The following is a 26118-nucleotide window of genomic DNA, read 5'->3' on the forward strand; positions in this document are numbered from 1 at the left end:
CACCAAAATAAATTTTTAATTTTGATGAATTGCATGGACTTTTATTAGGAGATCGAAAAAGATGTTCTAAGAAATATTCATGCTTCAGAGAAATATAAGGACACTTCATAAAAATAATTTAGAAGGATTACAAATTTGTTTTGCATTTTTATTTATTTCTTAATTAAAAAATATTATATAACATTTAAAAAAATTCTTTGATTTATTTTATACATATTGATCTACATATTACCTCCACCACCTCAACAACAACAGTAATAATAAAATAATTTATTTATAAAAAAAGAAGTTAGTAAAAAATCATATATAGCATCCCAAATTTCGAACTTTGAAATCTAGTCACCTTAATTTAATGCACAAATAAATCACTTAATCCAATGTTTTGAAGATAGCTTTGTCTCAAGTATGAATAAAAAATGCTATGTGAATTTGAGTTATTATTCATCATAAATTTCTTTTCATTCCAGGCTTCACATGTCCATAGAATTAAAGGTTTGTTTCTAGAAGATCACATATTCCGGCTATCACTTTTATTGGCACCTAAAATGGTTACTCAAGCAATTATGGAAGGGGGACTGTCCAATTCTGCTAATGCTGGTGCTGATAGTGAGCAGGCAGAGCTTCTAGCATTAACAGTCAGTTGTGGAGATGAAGAAAGTCTTCATAGTCCAGAATCTGTAGCAAATATTCTACCCCCAGATACTGTTAACGATAATCTGTTAATAGGCACAGTTAATGAAACTTATGAGGGAAGCATTAAAGATGGTTCTGTTGATCTGAATGATGATAAAGATCACAGTGACATTATATTAACCATGGAGGATGGTGGGACTGCTAAAAAAGAGGACTTGCCATCCACCGAATCTCTTCGGGCTTTAGTTTTTCAAGTATTTATTCCATTTCTCATTGCTGGTTGTGGAACAGTTGCTGCAGGAATAGTTTTGGACATAGTTCAGGTTAGGTTTTTATGTATTATATTGATATGTTTAGTTGTCTAGCTTAAAGAAATATAAGAAATAATAAAATATGAAAAGAAATAAGTATACAAACATGTAAAATGAAACTCTAGTTATTTTTGGAAACGTTTTAAATAAAAAGCATAAAAAATATCAGTGTATGTGTATTTGCTGCACTTAATTATTCTATTTAGAATTTATGTTATAATATTTTGTTTCTAAAATTTTTTACTGTATTTCTTAAATTTATATGTTAATGTGTTAATTGTAATGATTGTGTAAATGCTATAAAAATTATCAGTTGATATCTTATAAATTGTATGAATTAAAACGCAACATAAATTACATCAGCTAGATATTATAATAAGTAAAACATTTATATTATTTTTTAAATTGCTCATCGAGTAAGTTTTAATTTGAAAAGCTAAATTAAAAACTATAAAATTGTGGGATGACAGTGCATCTTAAAAATGGTAATATATTGGCCCAGCATGGATAATAAAGGTTATTGTCATTGAATGAGGGAAAACTTGCTGATCATATGAATGATATATGCCATTTAGTATAATATAATGACTTGAAAAAAATGGAGACTGAGTTAATAGTTAACAAACCTTTTATTAAGGTATGCTTCATTATCTTCTATGGAAATAGCAAATAATGTTAATCTTATTTCGTAGTATTTAGTATATAAGAACTCAGTAACTTTATGTTAATCTTGTTTTCACTTATGTGTTTCTCTGGCCAAAAATGATCAAGATAGAATTGGATGTAAGAAAATTATGGAATCATAAGAGTAAAGAATATGGAGGATATAACATGTATTTCAAGCTGTTTAGATTTTGGATTGTTGTGACAGTAATATGCAGTTTTGAATTATTGTCAAACATTTTTGCCCCTCTGATTGAAGAAAAAGCTTTTTGACACATGTTTTTTAAATTAAACTCATCCAACTGAATGTGATATATTTCTGTTATTTATAATCTCTTTTAGAAATTCAAAATGAATCAAAGTATATACATACATAAAACTTTTAATGTTCTTATTCATTTGCTAAGAATTATACCCAAACTTGCTGATTATTTAGCTGACTTATAAACAACAATAATACCTCATCTTTATGACTAGGACAGCATATATTAGACATTCAGGGCAATATATAAATAATCAAGCCTTGCCCTAGAGTCAAAACTGTGTCTATTTGTTTCAAACTTGCAGTCATAAACCTATGTGAGCAATTCTATCATTCAGGACAACTGATTCAAATTTTATCTTATCAGCATACCTTAAGAAAAGTGTTCTGTAAATGCATTTTTAGGTTAACAATTTTTCCGTGTTTGACTCTCTAAATCATCATCATAATCAAATCTTCAGCATTTCTAAATGACTAAAGCATTTGCTGTTAGGAAAAAAAAATTACATTTCCTACTTCTTATTTTGCAGTACTGAAATAGTTTAATTTTATGATGTTGAATTGATGCATTAAACATTCTTTCAAACAAAAGGGTGGAGTTTGCATTTGAGTCATTCACTAATCAAGTTTCTTTTTTGTCACTTTGAATGAAATTTCTGGAAACCTTTGCGACATTTATTCCTATTACTATCTTCTGAGATTTATATTATGGGCATTTTGTATCGTTGATTTCATCAACTTTTCCATATAAGTCATAGTTTTCACTGTAGAATTTTGTAAAATGTTGATGTAGTAAAATGAATAGCATTTTTTGGCCCCGTATGTTCTGGAAATATGAGAAATAGATGCTAATAAATGCAGTGTTAATGTTTGAATACTATATTCCTCAGCTGTTCTGATAATTCTGATTTGTGGGTCTGTCTAATTAATGAACTATTCCTTCAAGCCATGGAATGTTGTTAACTTGGTCTGAGATCTATTCTTCATAGTTGAATGTGTTATCAGGATTAAAATTTTGTAAGTTTACTTGCATATCATATAAATACCAGCTACTTTCCCTCAGGAAATTTTGTTTTGCTTGATTAACTTGCCAAGGTGATAAAAAGTTAGTGAAGAAATATATATAAACTATTTTTTGATAAAATCCTTTTCTGATGAAAATTCTTTGTTGTAAATTTGAATTTTAAGTAATGTTGTAGAATTAATTAGTGCTGTGTCATGAATTTTGAATATATGTAAATAATTTTAGTGAGATAATAAATGAAACTGTAATATCTCTTGCACAATGTAACATGATAGTCCTTATGAGAGTGAAGCTTCCTGTAAAAATAAGGTTACAAGGGCAATTCCACTTAACATTGAGGTAAATGGCCATCATACCAAGCTGGCACTATGGTTATAATGAAACATCTATCTAATCAAGCTATCATTGGTTCTGTATGCATTCAGTCCATTACAAACTTATACGTAACAAATGTTATTGTTTATGGTTTTCATTTATTAATAATAATAGAATACTGTGTTTGTAAATTTATTAAATTTAAGAGTGTTGTACTAAGTCATGGTTAACATAATTGCATTTTTATATATTGCACAATTTTATAAACAGTTGCATACCTATCGAGGAATCTGAAAGTTTTCTCAGTAGACTTTTCCTATTAATTTTTTTCCTATCATTAACTTCTTATTAAGAGTAATTTGGGAACAGTTGTAGTAAGGTACAGTCAAAAGTCTTTAATCTGGACTCGTTGGGACTTTGGCGATTCCGGATTATCGTTTTTTTCCGTATTATAGATCATTAATTTAAATCTGGTAAGATGACATGTAGAAATTATAAAATTAAAAATATGAAACCGTAATTTATGAAATAAAGAGCAATTATGATCTAAAGGGTATCAAAATTTACAAAAAAAAAAGCTTAATATTTATTTGTTTACTTTATTAAACATTTCTTTCAATGCATGCATGCGTAAAGCATACATTACGCTAGGAATTAGGAAATTGCAACCAGAAAACTATTTGATGTGCATTCGTGATATTCATAATGACGAGGAATTTGATTTAAATCATATCAAAGATGGAGTACATCGAGATGAAATACTACATTTTGTAAGGAATTATAAGCCGAATAAAATAAAAACATCTGCCCTGAAGATAAGGATCGTGCTGACAGATCAACTTCCAGTTCATAGTGCACCATGACATTTCCCCCCTCCTGCAGAGCAGCGTGAAATTATAAACAGATTTCGGAATGGTTAGAGAAGCAAAGGATATGCCTTTATCCATTTTTTTGTAGCAATTCCACTTTTTGTTTGATGGACAGCGAAACATGCTTTCGCTTTGTAGATCCTTTGGCAGCTCCAGAATCGGAAATTCTTTGACATTATCGAAAGTTCAAGCTTACTTTTATAAAATTGCTTTAACAGTCTGCAAAAAATAATAAGACAGATCCAATTCGAAGATTAAGGAACAATGCAATATGCAACATTAACTGAAGTAGATAATTAGATAATTTTAATGCGTTTACGCATGCACAGAAAGTTTGTAGCTTTGAAGTCCAGATTATGGACGTCTGGATTAAAGGCTTTTGACTGTATATATTTTATCAAGAAATATTTTTAAAAATCTATTAACAATGAATATCATTAACATCAGAAAATAATTTTCTCCAGCATTTTTTGGCAGAAAAATGTCAGGGTTTGAGAAATGCTGTTGAATGTTTGCTTTAATAATTTTATTCATATTTTTCAATGTTTTAAAATGAGTAAGTTTATAAATACACATGAAGTAGGTCATTGGTTAATGTTTCCCATCTGAAATTTTTAATTTGGATTAACAGAATATCAGAATAGAATTTTAACACAAATTTGAGAAATTTGCCTTTAAATTTGACTTGTAAGCAAATTTTACTTTTTTTTTTTTTTTTTTTTGTTCTATGTTGCAGACCTGGCCTGTATTTGAAAATGTAACTCAGCTTTTCATTCTTGTCCCTGCATTATTGGGATTAAAAGGAAATTTAGAAATGACTCTTGCTGCTAGAATCTCTACACAGGCAAGTACATGATTTTAAACATGCTTTTATATTCTATTGTGGAACTGTACATTATAATTCTTCTAATTTTAAGCTTCTCTAATTTGTCAATACTTAAATATTTCTTTGACAAAAAATGTTGTATTTTGATAATCTAGTAAATTTCATGACCTTTAGTATTTTTCGTTTAATTTTGTATTGTGAAGTTAGGTTTTAAGAATATTCGGCACTCTTCTGTTATCAGAGAACTGGATCCAGATATGTATATATATATATGTGTGTGTGTGTTCATGTATGCGTGTATATATGTACGTGCAAATGTTTCCGAATCCTGTCCAGATGATAGAAGAGTACTGAATATTCTCACCATTTTAGTTTTCTTTCGCTGTTTACTGGATATTTTAAATTCATACATTTAACTAAAATGTAACATATATACTCTGTGATGACTGTATTAATGCAATATCTACACCTTAAAAAAAAAAAAAAAAAAAACTTGATTTTAAATAAGGAATTATAAAGAAATATTAACTTGTGTAATTTCCACATGAGTACTTTTATTCTTTAGTTTGTGTTTAGCTATAAGAAAAATTTATTTTATATACCTATGTGCTCCTCAGATAAAAAAACAAAATGCATGTACTTTTTACTCATTTTTAAGAAGAAAACTCAAAGCTATAAAATTCTTAGATAAGAGAAAAATAGAAGGATTTTGTATTTATCATATGAAGTACTTAACTATCTGTTCTTTTATTTATTTTACTTTTACGCATATTTTGTTTTTAAAAAATTTTGAGTGATGGAAAGAGTGCGTGCGAGTTATCGAACTTAGAGTTGAATGATCATATCATTTTTTTAGCACTTGGAAATCTGCATTGAAATGTTTTCGTTAAGAAGGCTAAACATTACCTAAGAGTGTACAGTATATTATGGAATGCAGGATTAAATAGGGCATATAGAAAAAAGTTAAATTTTGCAAAAATAATGTATGCAGATTTTCCCCCGTCTTGAAACCTTAAGTATAAGTATTTTTCAGTGTAATAATAAGATGTTGAATCATTTAATCAAGTAGCAGATCCATTGTTTCATCCTTGAAATAACCTTTCATGGGTTATCCAGCTTTTTCTGGACTTCTTATTTGACATTAGTTTGATGCACTTCTGTGATTATGTTTTTGTGTGCACGGGAACATTTCATTTGTGGGGTGACTAAAGTAAGGAATTGATAATAGTGGCAAGTCTGTAGAATAAGGTCAAACAAGATAATTTCCTTATGTTCCAAATGAGAGTGTGATCTTGATTTTCAGAAGAACTACAGTGCTATTAGCTATGATTTTATTGACCAATGAAACAAAGGAAATGTTGAGGGGGTAAATTAAGTGAGTATTTAAATTATTTTTGTTAATTAGACTTTTTTATGCCTGTATGTTATTAGCTTATGTCTTGATTATTATTTTCACATTTGAAACTATTCTGAATCTAATGATTCACATATATATGTAACCTTATGTTTTGACTTTGACAAATAACTGAAAAAATTCAGATTTAATAATTCAGATTTTTTAAAGAACTAAGGTACAGGTCCTTCATGCATCCCTAAAAATTATATGTATAACTCATACTCTCAAAGAGGAAACATATAGAATAAGTGAAAAATGCATCCTATTGAATGCTTCTAATGAGCATTATAACTAATATTATGTTAAGACACAATAACGCGCTGAACAGATATTAATTTAGATGTCAAGCAACAAAAATCAGCATAATATTTTTCAAAGGTTGTCGAGAGGTCGTTTTCAAAGAGAAAGTCGAGGTTTCTCTTCTGTTTCTCGACATTCTGGTCACACGTAACACGATCCACCTTCAGTACTACGGTTTACCATAAACCTTCATCGGTTTGCCTTTCACCACACTTCAAATCATGTCTGACTAAACAAAAGTTAGCTTCATTTTATTCCTATGTTTTCCGTGCTCTTCAAGGTTTGCTCCTCCAAACTATCCCTTGATGAAGATCTAAATTATTTTAAAGCAATAGCAATTGACAGGGGCTTTTTACCCAACATTATTAATCCAGCAGTTAAAAAATTTTCATCTCAATGCACCAAAAGACACACTCTTGTTTTGAGAGATTATAAAAATTCTGTTGTCATTCCCTTCTTTCCATCAATTAGCTATAAAGTTGCACATATTTTGCAGAAATTTAACTTTGGGTCGTTTATTCTCCCATAAAAAAAAATTGAGTTCCATACTCAAGGACCCCATTCCGGATATGAATTCCTGGGGTATTTACAGGATTCCTTGCGAGTGTGGCTTAATTTACGTTGGCCAAACTAAGAGAGCCTTGAAATTTCACATTGAGGAACATAGGCATATGTTAGAAAAAAGGAAACACAGAAGTCTTCTGTTGCCCAATGTTGTTGGTCTGAAAATCACACTTTGAATTATTCTGCTGCCAAAATTATTCAAAAAACTTTTCCATTGGTGAACTGGATTTTCTAGAGGCATTTCACATTAAAAAATCTCTTTCTGTTCTAGTTAACGACCCTAATTCCGATCCATCTTTGTCTTCAGCCTTTAAAGAAATTGTTTTAGTTCTGGTTTCATCAACAGATAGCACCAGTAGCTTATCTCCTGTCCAGGCTTTCTTATCTTATCTAATCATTATACCTTATCTTGTTCATTTGTGCTTTTGCAGCAGAGCATGATGGTTTGGTAAAACCATCGAAACTAGTCCTGTGAAAATTTGAAAAATATTATGCTGATTTTTGTTGTTTGACTTTAAAATAAGTATTATGTTTTCCTGAAACAAGATGTGATTTTTTTCAGTAGTAAAATTCAAATTATCTCAAGTTTCAGTTTTTTAGAATATTGGCAAAATGTTGAACATCCCAGAATTTGGGATTGGTGTTGTCCATACAAATGGCATGCATGAAACATTGTTTATTCATATCATGCAATTTCTTTCTTTATTATATGTAAGGGAAGAGAGTTATCATATCAAATGTCGAATTTAGATCAATTGTAGGAGAGCATATGATTTGTTTTATTTTATTTATTTCATGGTTTCTGCCATGCTCAATGATGTACAATAAATGTATATGCCTCGCAGGAAATGTCTTCACAAAGGCATAAATTTTCTTTCACAGATAGCATCTGTATTTGTTGCCATAATTAGCATGAATTTTGTTGCTACAAATTAATTTCCTTCTTATTCTAGTCGACTTGCAGTTAACTGAGTTATTAACTGTTTTCACTTGCATTATTTTTAACCTACCATGTGTAATTTATTCACATGTATGTGTCTGTGCTAAACTTCAAATATGTTTAAAATATTCACATTTTAAAGCTATTCTTTGCATTTAGGCAAATCTGGGACAACTGGACAGTCTTAGAGAACAGTGGAAAATGACTTATGGCAATATGGCTCTTGTCCAAGTATGATTTTATGAATTTTTTTGAAATATGTGCTTAACAAAATTGCAATTATAATACATATAGTTTTGTTATTTTAGTTAAGTAATTACTTTAATTATTATTTAAATACATTTTAATATATTTAATTATTTTAATGTTCATTGTAGTTATTTCATATATTTATTATAATTCTTGTATTTTAATATATTTAAGTGTATTTTAAAAGAAGTAATAGATTTAAATGAGTTCTTTTGTCTTTTTAGTGTCAAGCAACAATAGTAGCTTTTCTAGCTTCTGTATTTGCCATTGTTGTAGATGTTGTCCAGGAACATAAATTTGATGTGCATCATGCTACCTTACTTTGTGCTAGCAGTTTAATGACAGCTGCAATCGCTAGTTTAGTTTTAGGTAAATGATTTTGTATATATGAATTTTTTATCACTTTCATATAAAGTCTTACGTGTAGAAAATATCCAGTAGTTGATGATTAGAATTTTCTATTGTGAAAATAAGGTATTGTATAAACTCATTAAAAAAAAGTTGGAACTAATATGCTGTTTTAAATTTTGGCAGAACTGAACCTTTGATTAATGTTAATTTTTTTAAAAAAGATAATTGAACAATGATGTCTCTGCATCATGCAACAGAAATGTTAGCTACTGGTTCTATAAATTTTAATAGCTTATAGATGAAACAAATAGTACTTCTCCATTAAAACTGCACCACTTTGCATTTTTTTTTTTTTTTTTTTTTTTTTTTTTTTTTTTTTTTTTTGGGAGGGGTGGCATATTTCCTAGGAATCTGGTATCACCAGTTTGGTTTAGACATATTTTTTTTTTTTTTTTTTTTTTTTTTTTGTAACTGTCAGTTATGAGATCACGTTTTTCACCTAATCATTTTTTAAAATTTTTTTACTGCAGTGTATTTCACAACTTGAAATTTTTCAAAAGATCAATAAGCAGTTATGCTTGTTAAATGGTTATTTGCTTATTAAGATTCTGTTTGAATAATTATCTTAAATTAATATGTTATTCAAAGCTGGAATGAGTATGAATCCTTTGCTTGTGCCAGGAAGAATGAAAAGTGTTTGAACACAAACCTGATTTGTTGGATCATATATTTCTTTCCTTATTGCAATATGATTCATCCACTTAAAATTCTAGTTCTCTAGAATGCCTGTTGAATTTTGTGAATCAAAACCTGCTTCAAATGAATCACAAAACAGATGACTGGAACAATTACATAAGAGAAGTGTGTGAAATTCTTCTTTGTCTTGTTATATTAAAATTGATGGATGCAATAAAAGTGCAGAAATTGAAGGAAACTTATTCACAAAAAGAAAAGTAAGTTGTGTTCTTCAGAAGAAAAGTTATAAAAGAAATAATTCATTAATAATTATAGATAAGATTTATTTTCTGATATTTAATTTTTTCTTGATGGAATATTTCACAGCTTATGCATATTAAACCACATTAAAAAGGCATATATTAAAATTTCCAGAGTATTTTATGTTAAGTTTTAATGTATTTATCATTCATTTAGGCACTATAAAATATGCATAATTTTTACTAGCTAGTTTTTATTATGGAAAATAGAGCAAGAAGACTATTTTGGAGTTTTAATTGAAGAAAGCTATATGCTTATAAACTGCATTCTTCTGTTAAAAGTAACTATGCTAATCTGTTGTTATCATAATTACTTTTGTAGCTAGTTATAGCAAATACAAATGTAGAATTTACAGGGGGAAAAGTGTGAATTTCAAAGTAATTAATGCAACAAAGTGAGTAAATCATTTTATTAAATAAATGAAATTAATCAGTTTTATTTTCACATATTATTTTTAAAATATTTTCAGAGAATTAACATACTTCAATTGCTGGAGTTACATTTTATATGTACAGTACAAAGTCCGAGATCCGGACGTCCAATATCCGGAATGATCTAAAATCCAGAGGGTTCCAATTATTTATTTCACTTCGGCACTAAATAAAATACCTTATTATTGAATAAAGAATTATTTTAGCATAAATTTGTGTGATCAGTAATTTGGCTTCGTATCTGCGTATCTGCTTGGCATATATCTCAAACCGAAACATCTATATTTTGCTTTCATCACTGCATGTTTATCAATGCATAACAACTTGAGTAATGACTCTTTGCAGCAATGCCTAAACAATCTGTTTTTTTTTTTATTAGTAATTTAATAACAAAGAGTACGGTAACCTTTTATGTTGACATTACACTTGGCGATGATTACAGATTTAAGTTAAATGTACTATATGTTGATGAGGAAAAATTTAACAAAAATTTCTTTCCAAATGTTAAAAATAGATTTTGTTAATGATACTCATAGGCCAAAATTACATTTAGTGCTATTTGAGTTAAGACTGATTTGATTTTCACAGAAATGCAGAACCGGCGACAGAACTCGTATGGTTGCACCGGGGGGCACAGACTTTAGGGAAGACAAGATATTTGGAATTTAGAGAAACATCAAGTAACAAAATTTTTTAATTTAGGAAATGTACTAGGACCCAAAATTTACGGGTGGAAAAAATTTAGAACTTAAAGAAGCCCTCAGTAGCAGAATTTAGGACCCGTAGAGACTGCATCAGGCGGTAAAATATCTAGTGTCGACAATCAGTAAGCTTAAGTATATGTGGGAATTTATTTATTCAGGACTCAGATAAGTCTAAGGGGGCTGTATACCTTAGAAACCAAGATTTTGGTCAAAAAACTACTTTTTTTTTTCGTTACGCTCGATGAAAGTCTTATTTCTTATGTTTTCAAAACTGTTTGAATTTTGTTCCTACGTTCATTCAAACCGGAGTTATACTTTATTTAACACTTTGTCCTCGAAAAGCATACCAAAGTGCACAAGACAGAAACATTTAACAGGCCAAAGTGGGTGTGTCAGAGTTGCTTACTTTTATTTTTGGGCCTTAAAACTTTATTTAATTGCATTTTAAAGACCAAAAAGTATTTTATTAACGCATTTTCGCTCGTGATTTGATTTTGTGTTTACATTGCTGATAAGCGTTTTTTTATTTATTACTGACTAATATTCATTAATTTTTATAGGTATAGATAGATATTGGTATGCTTTAGGTAAAGATATGATAAATTAGGTATAAATATTGTTTACTACTCTGCAAACGAGTATGAAAGTTTTGATGTTAACCATATCAATAATGCAAAACGACATTCCCTGATTTGGCTTTAAAAAGCTTAGAAAAATTATAAAAGCTGCAAGAAAACAACAAAAAAAAAAAAAAAAAAAAAAAAAAAAAAAAAAAAAAACTGTAAATTCTAAAAACCAAGAGGGCATTAGTTATAAATCAGGGGAATTTCAAGTTTTTACAAACTGATTAAAAGTAGGTATTCTAGTGTTTGAATTCTTTAAACGTGTTTATCTCGTTTTTCATTTTTTGTGTTTTAATGCTAACAAGAAACACGATATCTTTAAAAATTATGATTGAAATCTTATGCAATTTGGTATACATGTTTAGAATATTTCATGCTAGGAGACAGACTATTTACTAATTGATAAATGGATTTTTTATAAAGTAATTATGTGTTAAAGATTAATTTTATTAAGAAAATATGCTTTTTCTTTGTTATATTACACATTCTAGGTCAAAAATCTTTTAAATAACTTCCTAGCTTCAAAATAAGTCAACCTCCCTGAGAATATCTTTATGATGGGTTTGCATTTTACAAAATATGAAAATATATTATACTTTTTTTAACACAGCGTTTCTAATTTATTGTAAATATTGCTGTTTTTTTGGGGGGGGCTTGTTTTTTTACTTTACTCCAAAAAAAAATGGTCATTAAATAATTCAGATTCATTTTTTCATCATTAATTACTTAAAAGCCAAAATTAAATGCAAAAACTTAAAAAAAAAAAAAAAAAGTCTTTGAAGGTATATAGCCATGTGCAAGAAATGGACATAAGTACAGTCAAAAGTCGTTAATTCGGACTCGTCGGGACTTCGGCGATTCCGGATTATCGATTTTTCCGGATTATAGATCATCAGTTTAAATCTCGTAAGATGGCATGCAGAAATTCTAAAATTAAAAATATGAAACCGTAATTTATGAAATAAAGAACAATTATGATCTAAAGGGTATCAAAATTTGCAAAAAGAAAAAGCTTAATATTTATTTGTTTACTTTATTAAACATTTCTTTCAATGTAAGTTGTTTAAGTTTTGCTTCGTTTCATGTGATAATACTTTCTCTTTAATTCTATTAAACAGACATAATTTCTTGTTCAGTTACAAAGTTCCGCCATTCAAGTCCTATAATTGCTGTGTCAAGAACACCGACTAATTTGTCAATCGAAATTTTTTTGTTTTCAATAACCTCTGTCACTTTTCTTCGCTATCGGAAGCGAATTATGACGACGAGGAACTTGTTTTAAATCATATCAAAGACTGAGCATATCGAGATGAAATACTACATTTGGTAAGGAATTATAAGCCAAATAAAATAAAAACATCTGCGCTGAAGATAAGGATAGTGCTGACAAATCAACTTCCAATTCATTAGGCGCCCGCCGCCGAGCAACGTGAAATTGATAAACAGATTTCGGATTTCAAAACATACTTTCGCTTTAGATTCTTTACATATTAACAAATATATATCGGAAATTCTATTTGATATAATCGAAAGTTTAAGCTTACTTTTATAAAATTGCTCTTACAGTCTGCAAAAAATAATAAGCCGGATGCAATTCGAAAATTAAGGAACAACGCAATCATCAACATTAACTGAAATAGATAATTAGATAATTTTAGCTTATACGTCCATTATACATAAAATGCGCACGCGAAAACGTATTCTGCACTTGCGCACACTCATATGCGCAGTCGTAAAAGGTCTTACGCGCACGCGTGAACGCCTCTGCGCATGTGTCAACGCGGCGCATGCGCAGAAAGTTTTTAGTTTTGATGTCCGGATTATAGATCATTCTGAATTATGGGTGTCCGAATTAACGACTTTTGACTGTATAATAAATAACTATATTAATACAATTCAGACTTGATTGTCTCGGTGCATGAATAGGAGTAAGACAAAATTTAACGGAACAGCTTGTCTTTAGTCACCAATCTCATGCTACATAACCAGTAATGTACCACGGATGCTCTTCAGCTAGGTTAAAATTATACTTTACTGATTCGAAGGAATTTTGTTTAACATAGCAGATTGTGCTGTTTCTTAATTTTCTGATTTGATCCAGCTTATTACTTTTTGCAGGCTATTATTATTACAGCAGTTTTATGAAAATTAAACTTTCAATTATGTCTGAAAGAGTTTCTAGCTTTCTGGAATTGCAACAGGATCTATGAAAGCATGTTTCAATGTCCGTCATGCAAAAAATTGGAATTGCTGCAAAAAATATCCATCTGCAAAGGTATATCCATTTTAAAATTATGCAAAGTGTATGTCATTAGAAATTCAACTGTATATGACAAGTCAGAAAAAAGAACTTTGTCAATTTTTTGTGGAATCTAACATCCCAATAGCAGTGATTATCAGAAAATTTATTTGCTATTCTAAAAGTGATGGTAATGACAAAGTGATGATTGAATGGGTCAGACAGTGTCACAGCAAGGACATGCCGTTGACGGGTCCAATACTAATGGCTCAAGCCAAAATACTTCATGAAGAAATGAACTTAAAAACTTGGTGCACATATTTGACAGGTTGGTTAACCAAATTTTAAAATCACCATGGTGTAAGGCAAATAAAAATATCAAGTGAAAAACTTCAGCTGATACTGAAGTTTCTGAACTATTTGCAGATGAATTCATTGAACACCTTGATAGTGAAAAGTTATCTCCAGGACATATTTACAATGCTGATGCAACTGTCTTTTCTGGCAAAACACCTTGGTAGCCTCTACAGAAAGGCTCCAACTGGTGTCAGATTCCAATGCAAGATTAGCAATTTTAGCATGTGCAAATGCTGCAGAAATGCACAAGTGTAAACTTTTCCTAATCGGGAAAAATACATGACCTAAAGCATTTACAGGAGTAGAGATTTTCTCCGTTATATATCGGGCAAATAAAAGGGCATGGATGACACAAGCCTTAATGAATGATTGGTTTGAAAATCATTTCATACCCGAGACTCGGCAAAATTTGAATTCGGTCAGTTCACCTGATGACGTAAAAATTGTCTTGATTGTAGATTACTTTTCAGCTCATATTTCATTTGCTTTAAGTGAAAGATAATGTAGCAGTGTTATTCTTTCCTTCAAACTGTACGCCTGTAATTCATCTTATGGATATCGGAATGGTGCACGTGCTGAATTGCAAATGTAAAATAGTATTTTTAAAATCCATGCTCAATTTCTTGAATAATGGCAAGACTATTCAAGAATTTTTTAAATACTGGGCTAGCATAAATGATTTATTTGTTTCTAAAAGGCTATATTTTCAAAAATATTTAATATACACATATGAAAGATGTGTGAAAAGAAGCACAAACTTGCGAAGTTTATACACCCTCTTCAAATATTCAGTATGTGCTCGTTTGGTGACATGGCACATGTCCAGACGATAATCAAGCTCAGTACATACATTTTGTAGTATTTTTGTCCAGATGTTCATCCTGTCAGACCAGATGTTCCGAATACCGCAAAAAGCTGTGTGGAAGATTTTGCGTCAATGGTTGCATTTCCAATCATACCATGTGTAGCTCCTGCAACAGTTAAAGCCCGATTTTATGCTGAAATATAGGCCTTTTGAGTAGCTTTTTACATCAACATGTAGGAAGCATTGGAGGAGAAGGATTTCACCACCAAGTTGATATTCAGTGATGAAGCAGTGTTCTACTTATCTTGGAAACTTGGTGAAATAGTAAAAAAAACTTGGTGAGTTTGTGGTTCTTTTTGTATATGTTTCATGTGTATATGCGTAATCCTTTTTAAAATATAGCCTTTTCAAAATGAATCATTTATGCTAGCCCTATATTTCAGCATAAAATCTGTTGTGTGGAGCATAGCAAGATCGTTGGAGGATGTGACTTCAGATACTTTAAAAAATGCTTGGCATAATTTATAGCGTTACCATATTTCAGGTTTTTTTCTGAATAGGAATGTTTTTGGATTTTGCGAACCAAAGGTGAAATTTTCCAGTTAATGGATTTTGTAAAAAAATATGGAGAAACAATAATAAATGAAGATGATATAACAGACGTTTTTAATTATGATGACAATGCTCCAATCATCAATCAATTAACGGAGGGCAGAATCTGTAGTATGGTTGTAGATCCCAAAAGTGCCGCTACCGATGATAAAAAAAGTGACGGAGAGGTTAAACGAAAAAATTTCAATTGACAACTTAGTCTGAATTCTCAAACCAGCAACTACAGGACTTGAACAGTTGATTTTAAAGGATTCGAAAATAACTATGGATTTAATATGAAAAAACTAATTGCAAATATTTCCAAAAAATTTAGAAGCAGTTATTCTTACAGTAATGATAAAGCTTGTTTTTAAAACATAAAACTTAAACAGAGTTGTAGCTGGTATTACTCAAACAACCTCCCACCTTGCAATTTGTAGGATACCTATAAATTGCAACAAAAGTTATAAATCAAGTCTATTGGGAATTTTAACACATCGACCAGCTCTAGTAACAAAATCTGGGACTTTGGGGGATGAATCATCATCTTTTCTGGAATCTGAATCATTAGCTGCAGGGTGTAGAGGCGCTTTCATCCCTTCGAGCATCTTGGGAAATGAATGGTTACTTTTCCGAACTGTTGATTTCTAACAGCTAAAGTCTTTGGAATGATCTCAACTTCTCTCCATCAGCTGTTCTCACTCTGGTAACTCTTGAGTGCCCATCTGCTCCAGAAAAGACTTCAATGACGATTCCTAAATGCCAGTTGATACACTTGCCACCAGTTTCTAAAAGAACGACCTCCCCAACTTTTAAAGATTCTTCCCGGCTCTTAACTTTATGAACCAATATTGCTAAATATTCATTCCGAAATCTCATTCTTAAATCCTGTTTTAAATTTTGCACAAAACACAATCTTATATTTAGGCTTTTACTGTCGATTTCGTCTAAATCAGTTGTTTCACTGCTAGGAATACTTTGTAAGAAACAAGTGGGAGTTAATGTCTTCAGACCTTCAGAATTGTCTTTAATATATGTAAGTGGCCTAGAGTTTATTGTAGCTTTGCAGTTACATAGAATAGTTTCCAACTCTTCATAGTCTTTTCCTGCCCAAAATTCTTCTTAGCATCTTTTAACATTCTAACCATGCGCTCCCACCATCCTCCCCACCAGGCTGCTGTTGAAGGGTTAAAATTGCATTTGATATTCTTGATAGTGGAAAACGACATGATCTTCTCCCAATCTAAATTTCTTAGAGCATTGCTTGAACCAATCAAGTTTGTACCGTTGTCAGTGTAAATTATATTTATTCTACCTCTTTGAGCAAATAATCTTCTTAAAGCCATATTAAAAATTTCTGTAATACAGTTGTCCACATAAAAAGATTCTTTGAGTCGACAAATTGTTTGCTTCCTTTCCTCCGGAGCGTTCTCTAGATGGTAAGCTATAGTTGCTTCTAGTAAAAATGGATTAGGAGAAGCACCAAATATCACTCTACAATGTCAGAGAGTGATTTTTTTCTTCTCATTGTGATAAATCCTTCCACCACAGAAATTTAAAATACTCCGTATCTACTGGATTCAAACTGATTTGCAAAAATGCTTTTTTGATGTCTGATGTTACGCCAATTGCATTTTTCCAAAACTGCATTATCAATTTGGGTATCAATTCTAATAAATTTGGCCCTTTTTCTAAACAATTATTCAAGAAATTTCCTATGGAATCTTTCGTCGATGCATCAAAAACCATACATATTTTTGTTGTTGTTGCACCAATTTTTATCACAGGATGATGTGGTAAATAGTGTCCCTTTTTCTCGTCTTTATCTACAATTTCAATGATTCCATCCCGAACCCACTCATTAAACACATCATCGTATTCTCTTAAATGTCCACATCGTATGAGATTTTTGGTAGTTGACATTAACCGTTTAGTGGCTAATTCTTTATTCATTTCTAATTCTGGACGTCCACTTTTCCATGGCAAACGTACTTTATATCTTTTGTCTTCATTTCTTTTAATAGTTTTACAATCTACCGTTTCTTCCTCGGTTACCTGCCTTGACTTTACTTCTGCAGGATATCTTATAATGATGACATCTAGGCTCCATAATTCCGTCTAATCTAAATTATTAGCATTTACAATATTCTCCAAAGATTTTGAGTAGTCTTTTTGTTTACCTTGAAGCATCCATCGAAGTTTTGTTTTAATAGCTACCAAATTATTATCAATGGGCTCAATTCTCCCACTGAATAATGCACCAAGATAATCTGCTTCTATTAATAAACCTATTTCAGGCACATATTCTCCTGTATCACTTAAGCACATATTTTTCTTTTTCAAAATTGGATAAATATCAGGATCCTCTACACGTGGAATTGCACCACATATCTTCTTTTCGTCCAAAACTGAAATAGTGTACTTGAAATTTGAACACAAGCTTTGTAATGTAATATTGCAGACATTATGGGACTCTTGTTTAGTTTCACTGCCCCCAAAAAGTCCATGACTCGTCATTTCTTGATGTACAAGTTTCAATCCTAGTTTCTCCGCAATATCTTTTCGTATGAAAGATCTCTGAGCACCAGTATCAAATAATCCACGAACGATTCCGGACTTGTCATGATTGATGATTTTCACCAATACAGTTAACAATAATGTTGGAGATTTTTTTTGTGACAAAAGAACCTGTGCATCCGATTCAGATTGTTTGTCTTGTTTTGATTGATTTATATTTGGACATATAATGCTATAGTGTTTCTTCTTGCATATAATACACTTTAAATAAGCTTTGCAGATCTTAGAATTGTGTCCTGGTTTCAAACAGACGAAACAAGCCCCTTTTCTTCAATGTTTCCCTTTTCACCTCCAGTGACATCTCGGCAGCCTTAAAACATTTTGAAATATTATGAAACGACTTATTACAATATAAACAATGTTTGTCATTTTTCTCAGCTCTTTGCTTTTCATTAGATACAATACAATCTGCAGTAGGAATTTTTTTCTTTCATTTTAAAATTTTCAAGTTGATCATTCGCAAACCCTGATCGAGCAAGTTGTAACCGCTCTTCACTTTCGACTTCCAAATGAAGAAATTCTAATAAGTTTCCTAACATGTTCATCTTGTCTTTATTTTCTTCACGGTTATGTGTGCGTTCCTACTCCTTGATAAGAACTTCTGGTAGAGTTGATTCTACTAAAGGATATAATTTTGCTTTATATTTTTCAGACGTTATCCCTAAAGACTCTAATGCTCACAGTTGAGTCTCCAATTTATCATAAAGAATCCGCATAGTAAAAATTTCGCCACTTTTCACTTGCGTTAAAACTAGATTTAAAAGTTCACGAACATAAATTTGAATTAATAGTTCATCTTTAGCAAAATGAGATTTCAGCTGTTCAGTAGCATTATAATATTTTTTGCCAAATGGTGGAAAAACTTGCAACTAAATCTCTATCCGATGAACCTTCTTCAGTTGCTTGTAAAAGATACTGAAATTTATCATCTGCATCAATGCTATCATCATCATCATGAATCTTTTTAAATTGTCCCCAGAATCCTAGCCAGTTTTTAATATTACCATCAAAACATTTCAGTTCTAACTTAGGAAGACTGAAATTTCGCTTGGTTTCATTTACTACACTGGAAATATCGCCCTTTCTTTCAGTGGTTGATAACATTAAATCAACTTTCGTTTTCATAGCAACCCACTGATTTCAATAGCTTTCCGTTATATCCATATCATTAGAAAATTCATCTTCATTAAAATTTTCCATTTCTAGCCATTTTACTTTAACTTTTTCATCTAACTGAAATAATCTGCCAGCTTAATCGTTAAGTATATTAAACACAGATATCAAATCAATCTTACTTACTGCTTCATCTTTTAAAACAGTGTCGACTTCTTTCAAAGAAATTGTGAAATATCCCCATAATTGTGTTCTTTCCTGTTTTAAATTACCCATAGTCCTGTTCCACGGATGCCAGTATTTTAAAGATTCGAAAATAACTATGGGTTTAATATGAAAAAACACTTTAATTGCAGATATTTCCAAAAAATTTAGAAGCATTTATTCTTACAATAACGATAGAGCTTGTTTTTAAAACATAAAACTTAAACAGAGTTGAGTTGTAGCTGGTATTACTCACAGTTCAACTTTGTAACTGAACAAGAAATTATGCCTGTGTATAGAATTAAAGAGAAGGTATTAGCACCAAAATATGAAGCAACTTAAACAATTTACATTGAAAGTAATATTTAATCAATTAAACAAATAAATATTAAGCTTTTTTTTTTTTTTTTTTTGTAAATTTTGACGCTGTTTTGATCATAAATGCTTTATTTTTTTGTAAATCACAATTTCATATTTTTAATTTTATAATTTCTACATGCCATTTTATTAAATTTAAATTGATCCATATCTAGAAAAATCTCAAATCCGGAATCCCGAAGTACTGAGGCGTCTGGATCTTGGACTTTGTACAGTATATGGAATTTCGCTGATTTTTAATGTTTTCAAAATATGGAGTTTGGAATATTTTACACTTTCCTTTTTAGCACTGTTAGCATCCTAAAAGAAACCATTCAGTACAATGGGCTGAATGATGGTCAAACCATTTTAGCTTTGCATTCAAATATTGAAATGTTTTTATTTTTGTATTCAGTTAGTGAAATGTTTTTAAATTATAGTGGGAAAAAGCATGTGTCTTTTTGCAATATTCCATAGTATTTTAAATGGGTGGATATAGTATCTAAAAGCAAATAATAAAAAAAAATTAACAGTAAATCTTAAAAAACATTTGGGGGGGGTCAGTTCAAACCTTTTTCTAATAATTTCTTATAAATCTGAGCTCTGGTGTTAATTTTATATTCTTCATAGGTTTCATTACTGTTGGGGTTGTTCTTTTGTCTCGAAAACTGCACATTAACCCTGATAATGTTGCTACACCAATTGCTGCTTCTTTGGGTGATGTAACTACACTCGGCCTTCTTGCTTCAATTAGTAGTGTTCTTTACGGCATTGTGTGTATGTACATTTTTTTATTTGTTTTATATTTTGCATGAAAGTTATCAAATATTTTCTATTTTTAGGAAATAAAGATACTCTACTTTCTAGAATTCAATATTTTGTAAGATTATCAACTTGTATTTTCTGAAGTTAATTAACCCCTTCACGCCAGGTAACGCAAACGCACGCTTATCGTGGAGGCCGGCAGTGTCTTACGTGAGCATCTGTCCAGGGCCGGGGACTTTTTTGCTATTAAGCCTAAATCCATGAAATTTCCGAAGTATTAACGCATTGTTTAATAATGCTTTATAGAGTATTTAAACTTATGCTTTATACATATTTTTATATATATACTTTAATTACCTTATTTCTTGTTTAAATGTATATTTTACACATTTTATTTTCATTACTCTCCATTTTATGACTTTAACAGTATACATCTGAAAACTAAATATATTACTTAAAATTCTCTTTTCGTATGAAAAATTTGAAAACAGCGATCTACACACAGTCCTACATTACATTCCTTGCACTCGTAATAACTCATTTACCGTTTTGGTGGATTTTTCCAGGAATGTGAACAAACGAAGCATCATAGTCTCATTTTCTTATCAGTCTCTTCTGAACAAAGTTTTGGAAAATGTGATAGTGATACTATGTTACATAGTATGACTATCACTATTATCAGAATCTGTTTCAGAATCAATATCTGAAATATTTTGCATCATATCTGCTATTTCATGCTCTGTTAAACATTTTCAACGCTTCGACATTGCAACGGTCAAAACAGAAAGAATTCACGTCTAACAAAATCTAATTATTTTCTAAATACTGAACTGCAAACCGAAATACCCAACGCTTTAGCAAAAATAAAACTTCTCTACTTACAATAAACAACTACCACGTGCGAATTTAAAGCGACGTCATAAAGCACGCCATTCGGAAAGATTTATTTCCCCTTTTGTTTATATAATCAAAAACACGTGTATTTGAGTCATGCTTCTCTCATTTCGAGTAGGTTTAATATACATGTATCTAAAACCATATGGACATACAGTGCCATCTTGTGGCAGAAATTATAGTTTTTAAAACGTTCCAGGACACTAACACAAATACGTGACAGTCGGGGTTGAACGGGAAAATGCTCTGGCACGCCTGCGTGTCGGCCGGGAAGTGAGTGTGTTCGTTGCTGGCACGTAGACGTGACAGTCGGCGCGAAGGGGTTAATAGTAATATAATGTATTCATAGGGTATGTAATATAATATTCAGAGGATGTATCTTTGAATTGTTTTAGTAACTGATTTGGATTCTTTGGATATTCAATGTATTGACAAAATATGATTTTACTTCTAATTAAGTATAGCAAAAATTGTTTTGGGTGGAAAATACACTTTTTGAAGTTTTAGAAATAAAATTTCTGGTTTTATCTCTTTGGAAATTAATCTCTTGATTTTTAATGCATGAATATTTAATAAGTTGGTTTTGAGAGGTTTCTTAAATATTTGAGTCATAATGAAGAGATTACAGATAAAGGAAATAATGATTGAGCACTGGAAACAATTCATAATGCTTACTTATTTGCAATCATACTTTGTTTCTGTAAAAGTGCTTATGTGCTATTTGATTTTGCAACTATTAGTTATAGTAATGTACTTTTAGTTTAAAACTCAAAAAATAGTTAATGAACTAATCATATAGTTTATGGGAATGAGAAATTATAAAGATAATAGCTTATACTTTTGGCGAAGCAGTTCGACAATTAGAATTCATAACTTAGGTGTTGATGGATGAATTATTTGAAAGCTAAAGTTTAAAAAAATCGACGTCAAATAGTTGAAAAAATCGAGCAGTTTTGAAAATTTGCCAAAAAATTACAAATTATGGTAAGAATTTCATAGAATTTAAAAGGTTTTTGTTTTCCTGTTTTATCTGAGTGAAATTCTGATGTTTTTAATTTGTCTGTTAAATGAAATTTTTTCCATGAATTGTTTAACATTAATTTTAAAAAACCTGAATTGAATTTTGAGGGAAACAATGGCTTTGTTGCATTGTATTATTTTCTGCAAAGAGTGCATGAAAATTTGAATGCAGGAAATAGTTTAAAAGTAGATTATAAATTTTTTACCATAGTGACAGACACCATGAGGGAACTAAGTGAAAGTTTATAAAAATATTGAATGTGATGCAAATATTCATGGTTTGGCATCTAAACATTAATTTTAATAGAAAAATTACAAATTTATTGCTTTAAACTTGAATCAAAATGTGCTATTTTAAAATTTAATGACCTTCAAAAATTAAATTCCTTTGGCATTTTGATCAGGAATTAGATTTATCTTGAATTTCTTGGAAAATGTAAGAGGGCAAATCTAAATCTGCATTAAATTTGAATAATTTAATGCAGATTTACAAATTTAAACTGGCAATTGTTAGCTCATTTAAAAATCTGTAATGAGCTTGTTAATGGTTGTAAAATAGTAGACAGATTTGAATTTCATTGCACTGTTGGCAATGATGCATGGCCTCATAATAATGAAACTGGTAATGAATATATTATATGAAAGTGACAACAGTTTTGATGGTAATAAATTTGATCAGAATAATTAAAAATTTTATGTCGATTGAAGAGGTGAAGAGTCTAGTGAACTCAAAAATAAAATTTGATCTATTGTCTGTTTATGTAATGATAGGCCAGTCCAGTCAGTAGTGATTAGATAGATCGTATCATCAAGATGATTATTGAGCATTAGTTGTGCATCGCATTAAAGTCAAAGAAATCAGAGTAAGGAATTTGAGAAGAAAAATAAAATTATTCAACATTTTTTAGGAAGACTGGAATAAATATGCCATATGTATATAACTTAAATGATAAACCTAAGTACTTGGCTGTTTTGGAAGAAGTGTTGAAAGACCTTTGGAAAATAATTATGATAGAATGAGTTGATATGCACAACTAGTAACAGGAAAATATTACATGCTGCATAATGCTTAGTAAGTGTTATTATTCATAGTATTGCTTTTAATGTATTGTTGTGAATTCTGTATTTATGTAAATAATTTTAGTGAAATTGACGTACTTTTTGAGTAATGTAACATGAAATGCTTGAAAGAGATGAAGTTTTGGTGAAAAAAATAAGACTACAGGGGCAAGTCTATTTAACATTGAGGTTAATGGCTATCTCGTCAGATTGGCAAGATATCGCCAATAAGGCAGTGGTTTCGGCAATTAATTTTTGCCACCAAATTTGCCAAACTTGACAACTATTTGGCAAGATTTTGGTCTTGTCCCTGTATAACTTTAATTGGTACTGTAATTGAATATAATAGATCTCTGTATGTATTTATAGGAAACAAACCCCCCTTTTTTTTTCTTTTTGAGAACTTCATTTTCATCAGCAAAAAATTCAGTAGAAGGCTATTTTTCATATGATAAATGTAGCCACTGGAGTCCCTTCCACCACCTTGACTTCAATAATAACCTCTGTTGGAACAACCTCTGTTGGGTAGGCCAGCAGGATTCAAATTTGCTGGCACATGCCTCCATCTTTTTAAGTGAAAATTCATATTTCTAGGAAAGTTCTCTGGAATTTCTTGCTTTTTATCCAGGTGAGCATGGTGGTAGAATCTATAATAAAGGTCTTCATGTGGAATCTTTACTCAATATTGTAGATGCAAGGCGAGATGAAATAGTTGCCACAAGCAATTCTAATTTTGTAGTTAATGTTTTTGCTCCTAAGAGAAACTCTAGATTATGGTTGTGATATCTATACTTTAACAGATTCACTAGTTTCTGTTCTGATCAAAACTATAGTTGCATAAGCTTATTTGCTAGCATCGGAGAAAAAATACAGAGAGCATTTCTCACAGATGTATCCACTTCTCAAATATTTTCTGAGTGAGAAATATTCTTTAGCCTGTTACAAAATTTAACCTTGGGTGTTAAATTTACTTCTTCCCAATTCAGCTTCATGCTGTAAAGTTTCTGCAAAAGCAGTTTAGAGAATAATGATACAAGACAAAATGCTTCTATCAGTTTAAAAAACATATGCGTGTAAAGAATAGAATGTGCCAAATGTGATAATATCCAAAATGTAATTATGGAATAATTTTACAGGGCCAAATGTAAACCGCAATAACCCATAAATGCTTGATAAATGTAATAATGAAAGCTGTGATCTAAAAGAAATATGAAATTAAAGTAACTTACCCCAAAGATGACAAACAGATATAGCCAAATCAATTAATTTTTATTCTTCATCTCCGTTACTGAAATAAGCATTAAAATAAATAAAAATTATCAGCCAGACAGGCGAATGAAATAGAACCTGACTTTTTAGCACAAGTGATGCGCATCACCAGAACAACGTAGCACTTAGAAATAAAATTCTTTCTCCATCAGCGCGAAACAAAGTTTCGTTGAAAAAGCAACAGTCAAATTTCTGTGGCAGTAATTGAATGTACTTGTTTAACGGAGATATTTTTTGAAGAAGACGAATTCTTTACATCAGGAAAAGTTGAGTCACGTGCACACAAAGACCTCTCGAAAGGATATCGAGGTTGAACAAAATTTATCTTTGCAGGTACAGTAGAATTCCAGATATCCGCAAAGCTTGTGCAGATTTTAGGACAGAAAAGATAAAGCATAATGTTCGAACTAAAAGTGCAAAATGAATAAGGCGTATGAGATACATTTAATTAAATTATTATATACATTATAGCAATAATTTATTATATGCATTAAATTACATATATAAATTGATTATATTATTCAATGTATTATATGTACACAGCATCGAGGTCTTCCGATTTCGCCTTATGCAAAGATTTCCGGTTTCGGTTTCCGGTGTTGGAATCACTGTTGCTGTAAAATTTCGACAGCTTTTTCCATACATCATACACAATCATGTCTCAATTCCATACCATTTTGCTATAACTCGAGGAGTAGCACTTGCTTCCATCTTTTGCAGAATTTGCACTTTTTGCGTTACTGTCAATGCAACGTGTTTACGTTTTTCAACGTTGCAAGCAGTAAAATCACGAATGCGTTTCTTATCTGTCATTATATTAAAAAGGGCTGAAATTAATAATATTCTCAATTTATCCACAAAATATCCGGATAAAAAAAGGGCAGCACTAAGCAATCTCTTGAAATAAAATAGCAAAGCTCAGAAAATACAACAATGTGAATCGTGAACTTGAACAAAGAGTTGAGTGAATCGTCTGCTTTTTTACCTGAATGCAGATAAGAGGGGGAAAAAATCTCATTATTATTCGGTAATTATGACATCATTATTCGGTAAGTATTTTTTTCTTCGATATTTCGTACTCAATGTTGCGGTTTCCGGAACCTATAAACTGATTGTTTATATTCTGAGAGGCAACGCGGATTTCAGATCAGCAGATTTTTGGTATTTGACTGTATTAGGTATATGGAGAATCTTTTTGTGTCGAATCTTGAATTCCAATTTTCACTAAAAAAGAAAATTCCATGGTGTTGCATATAGCATCGAAGACGGCAGTAAAACGAGAAGAAGAAAAATGATTGACACATCAGCCAGGGTGAGGACAGCCAGGAGACTTCCTACACCTTCAGACCCCTGCAGCAGGAGAAGGAGAAACCAGTTGTTGCAATCTTTTTCGCCTTGTCATTCGGCGGTC

At 30.8% G+C, this 26118-nt stretch overlaps 1 protein-coding gene across 2 annotated transcripts in view; it reads left to right on the forward strand.

The window, feature by feature from the left end:
• The window catches only part of LOC118189903 (solute carrier family 41 member 1-like), a 140068-nt gene that overhangs the window by 40425 nt on the left and 73525 nt on the right, over positions 1–26118 (forward strand). For both annotated transcript variants that reach the window (XM_035360611.2, XM_035360616.2), the window contains exons 3-7: positions 468–956; positions 4814–4921; positions 8263–8334; positions 8577–8721; positions 20331–20477. In XM_035360611.2, the coding sequence (XP_035216502.1) occupies positions 468–956; positions 4814–4921; positions 8263–8334; positions 8577–8721; positions 20331–20477 (961 nt within the window). The remainder of the gene's footprint in view (positions 1–467; positions 957–4813; positions 4922–8262; positions 8335–8576; positions 8722–20330; positions 20478–26118) is intronic.

The sequence above is a fragment of the Stegodyphus dumicola genome, chromosome 3 (assembly GCF_044657685.1).
Source record: "Stegodyphus dumicola isolate Sdum_Otavi_A_Nest chromosome 3, ASM4465768v1".
Lineage (NCBI taxonomy): Eukaryota > Metazoa > Arthropoda > Arachnida > Araneae > Eresidae > Stegodyphus > Stegodyphus dumicola.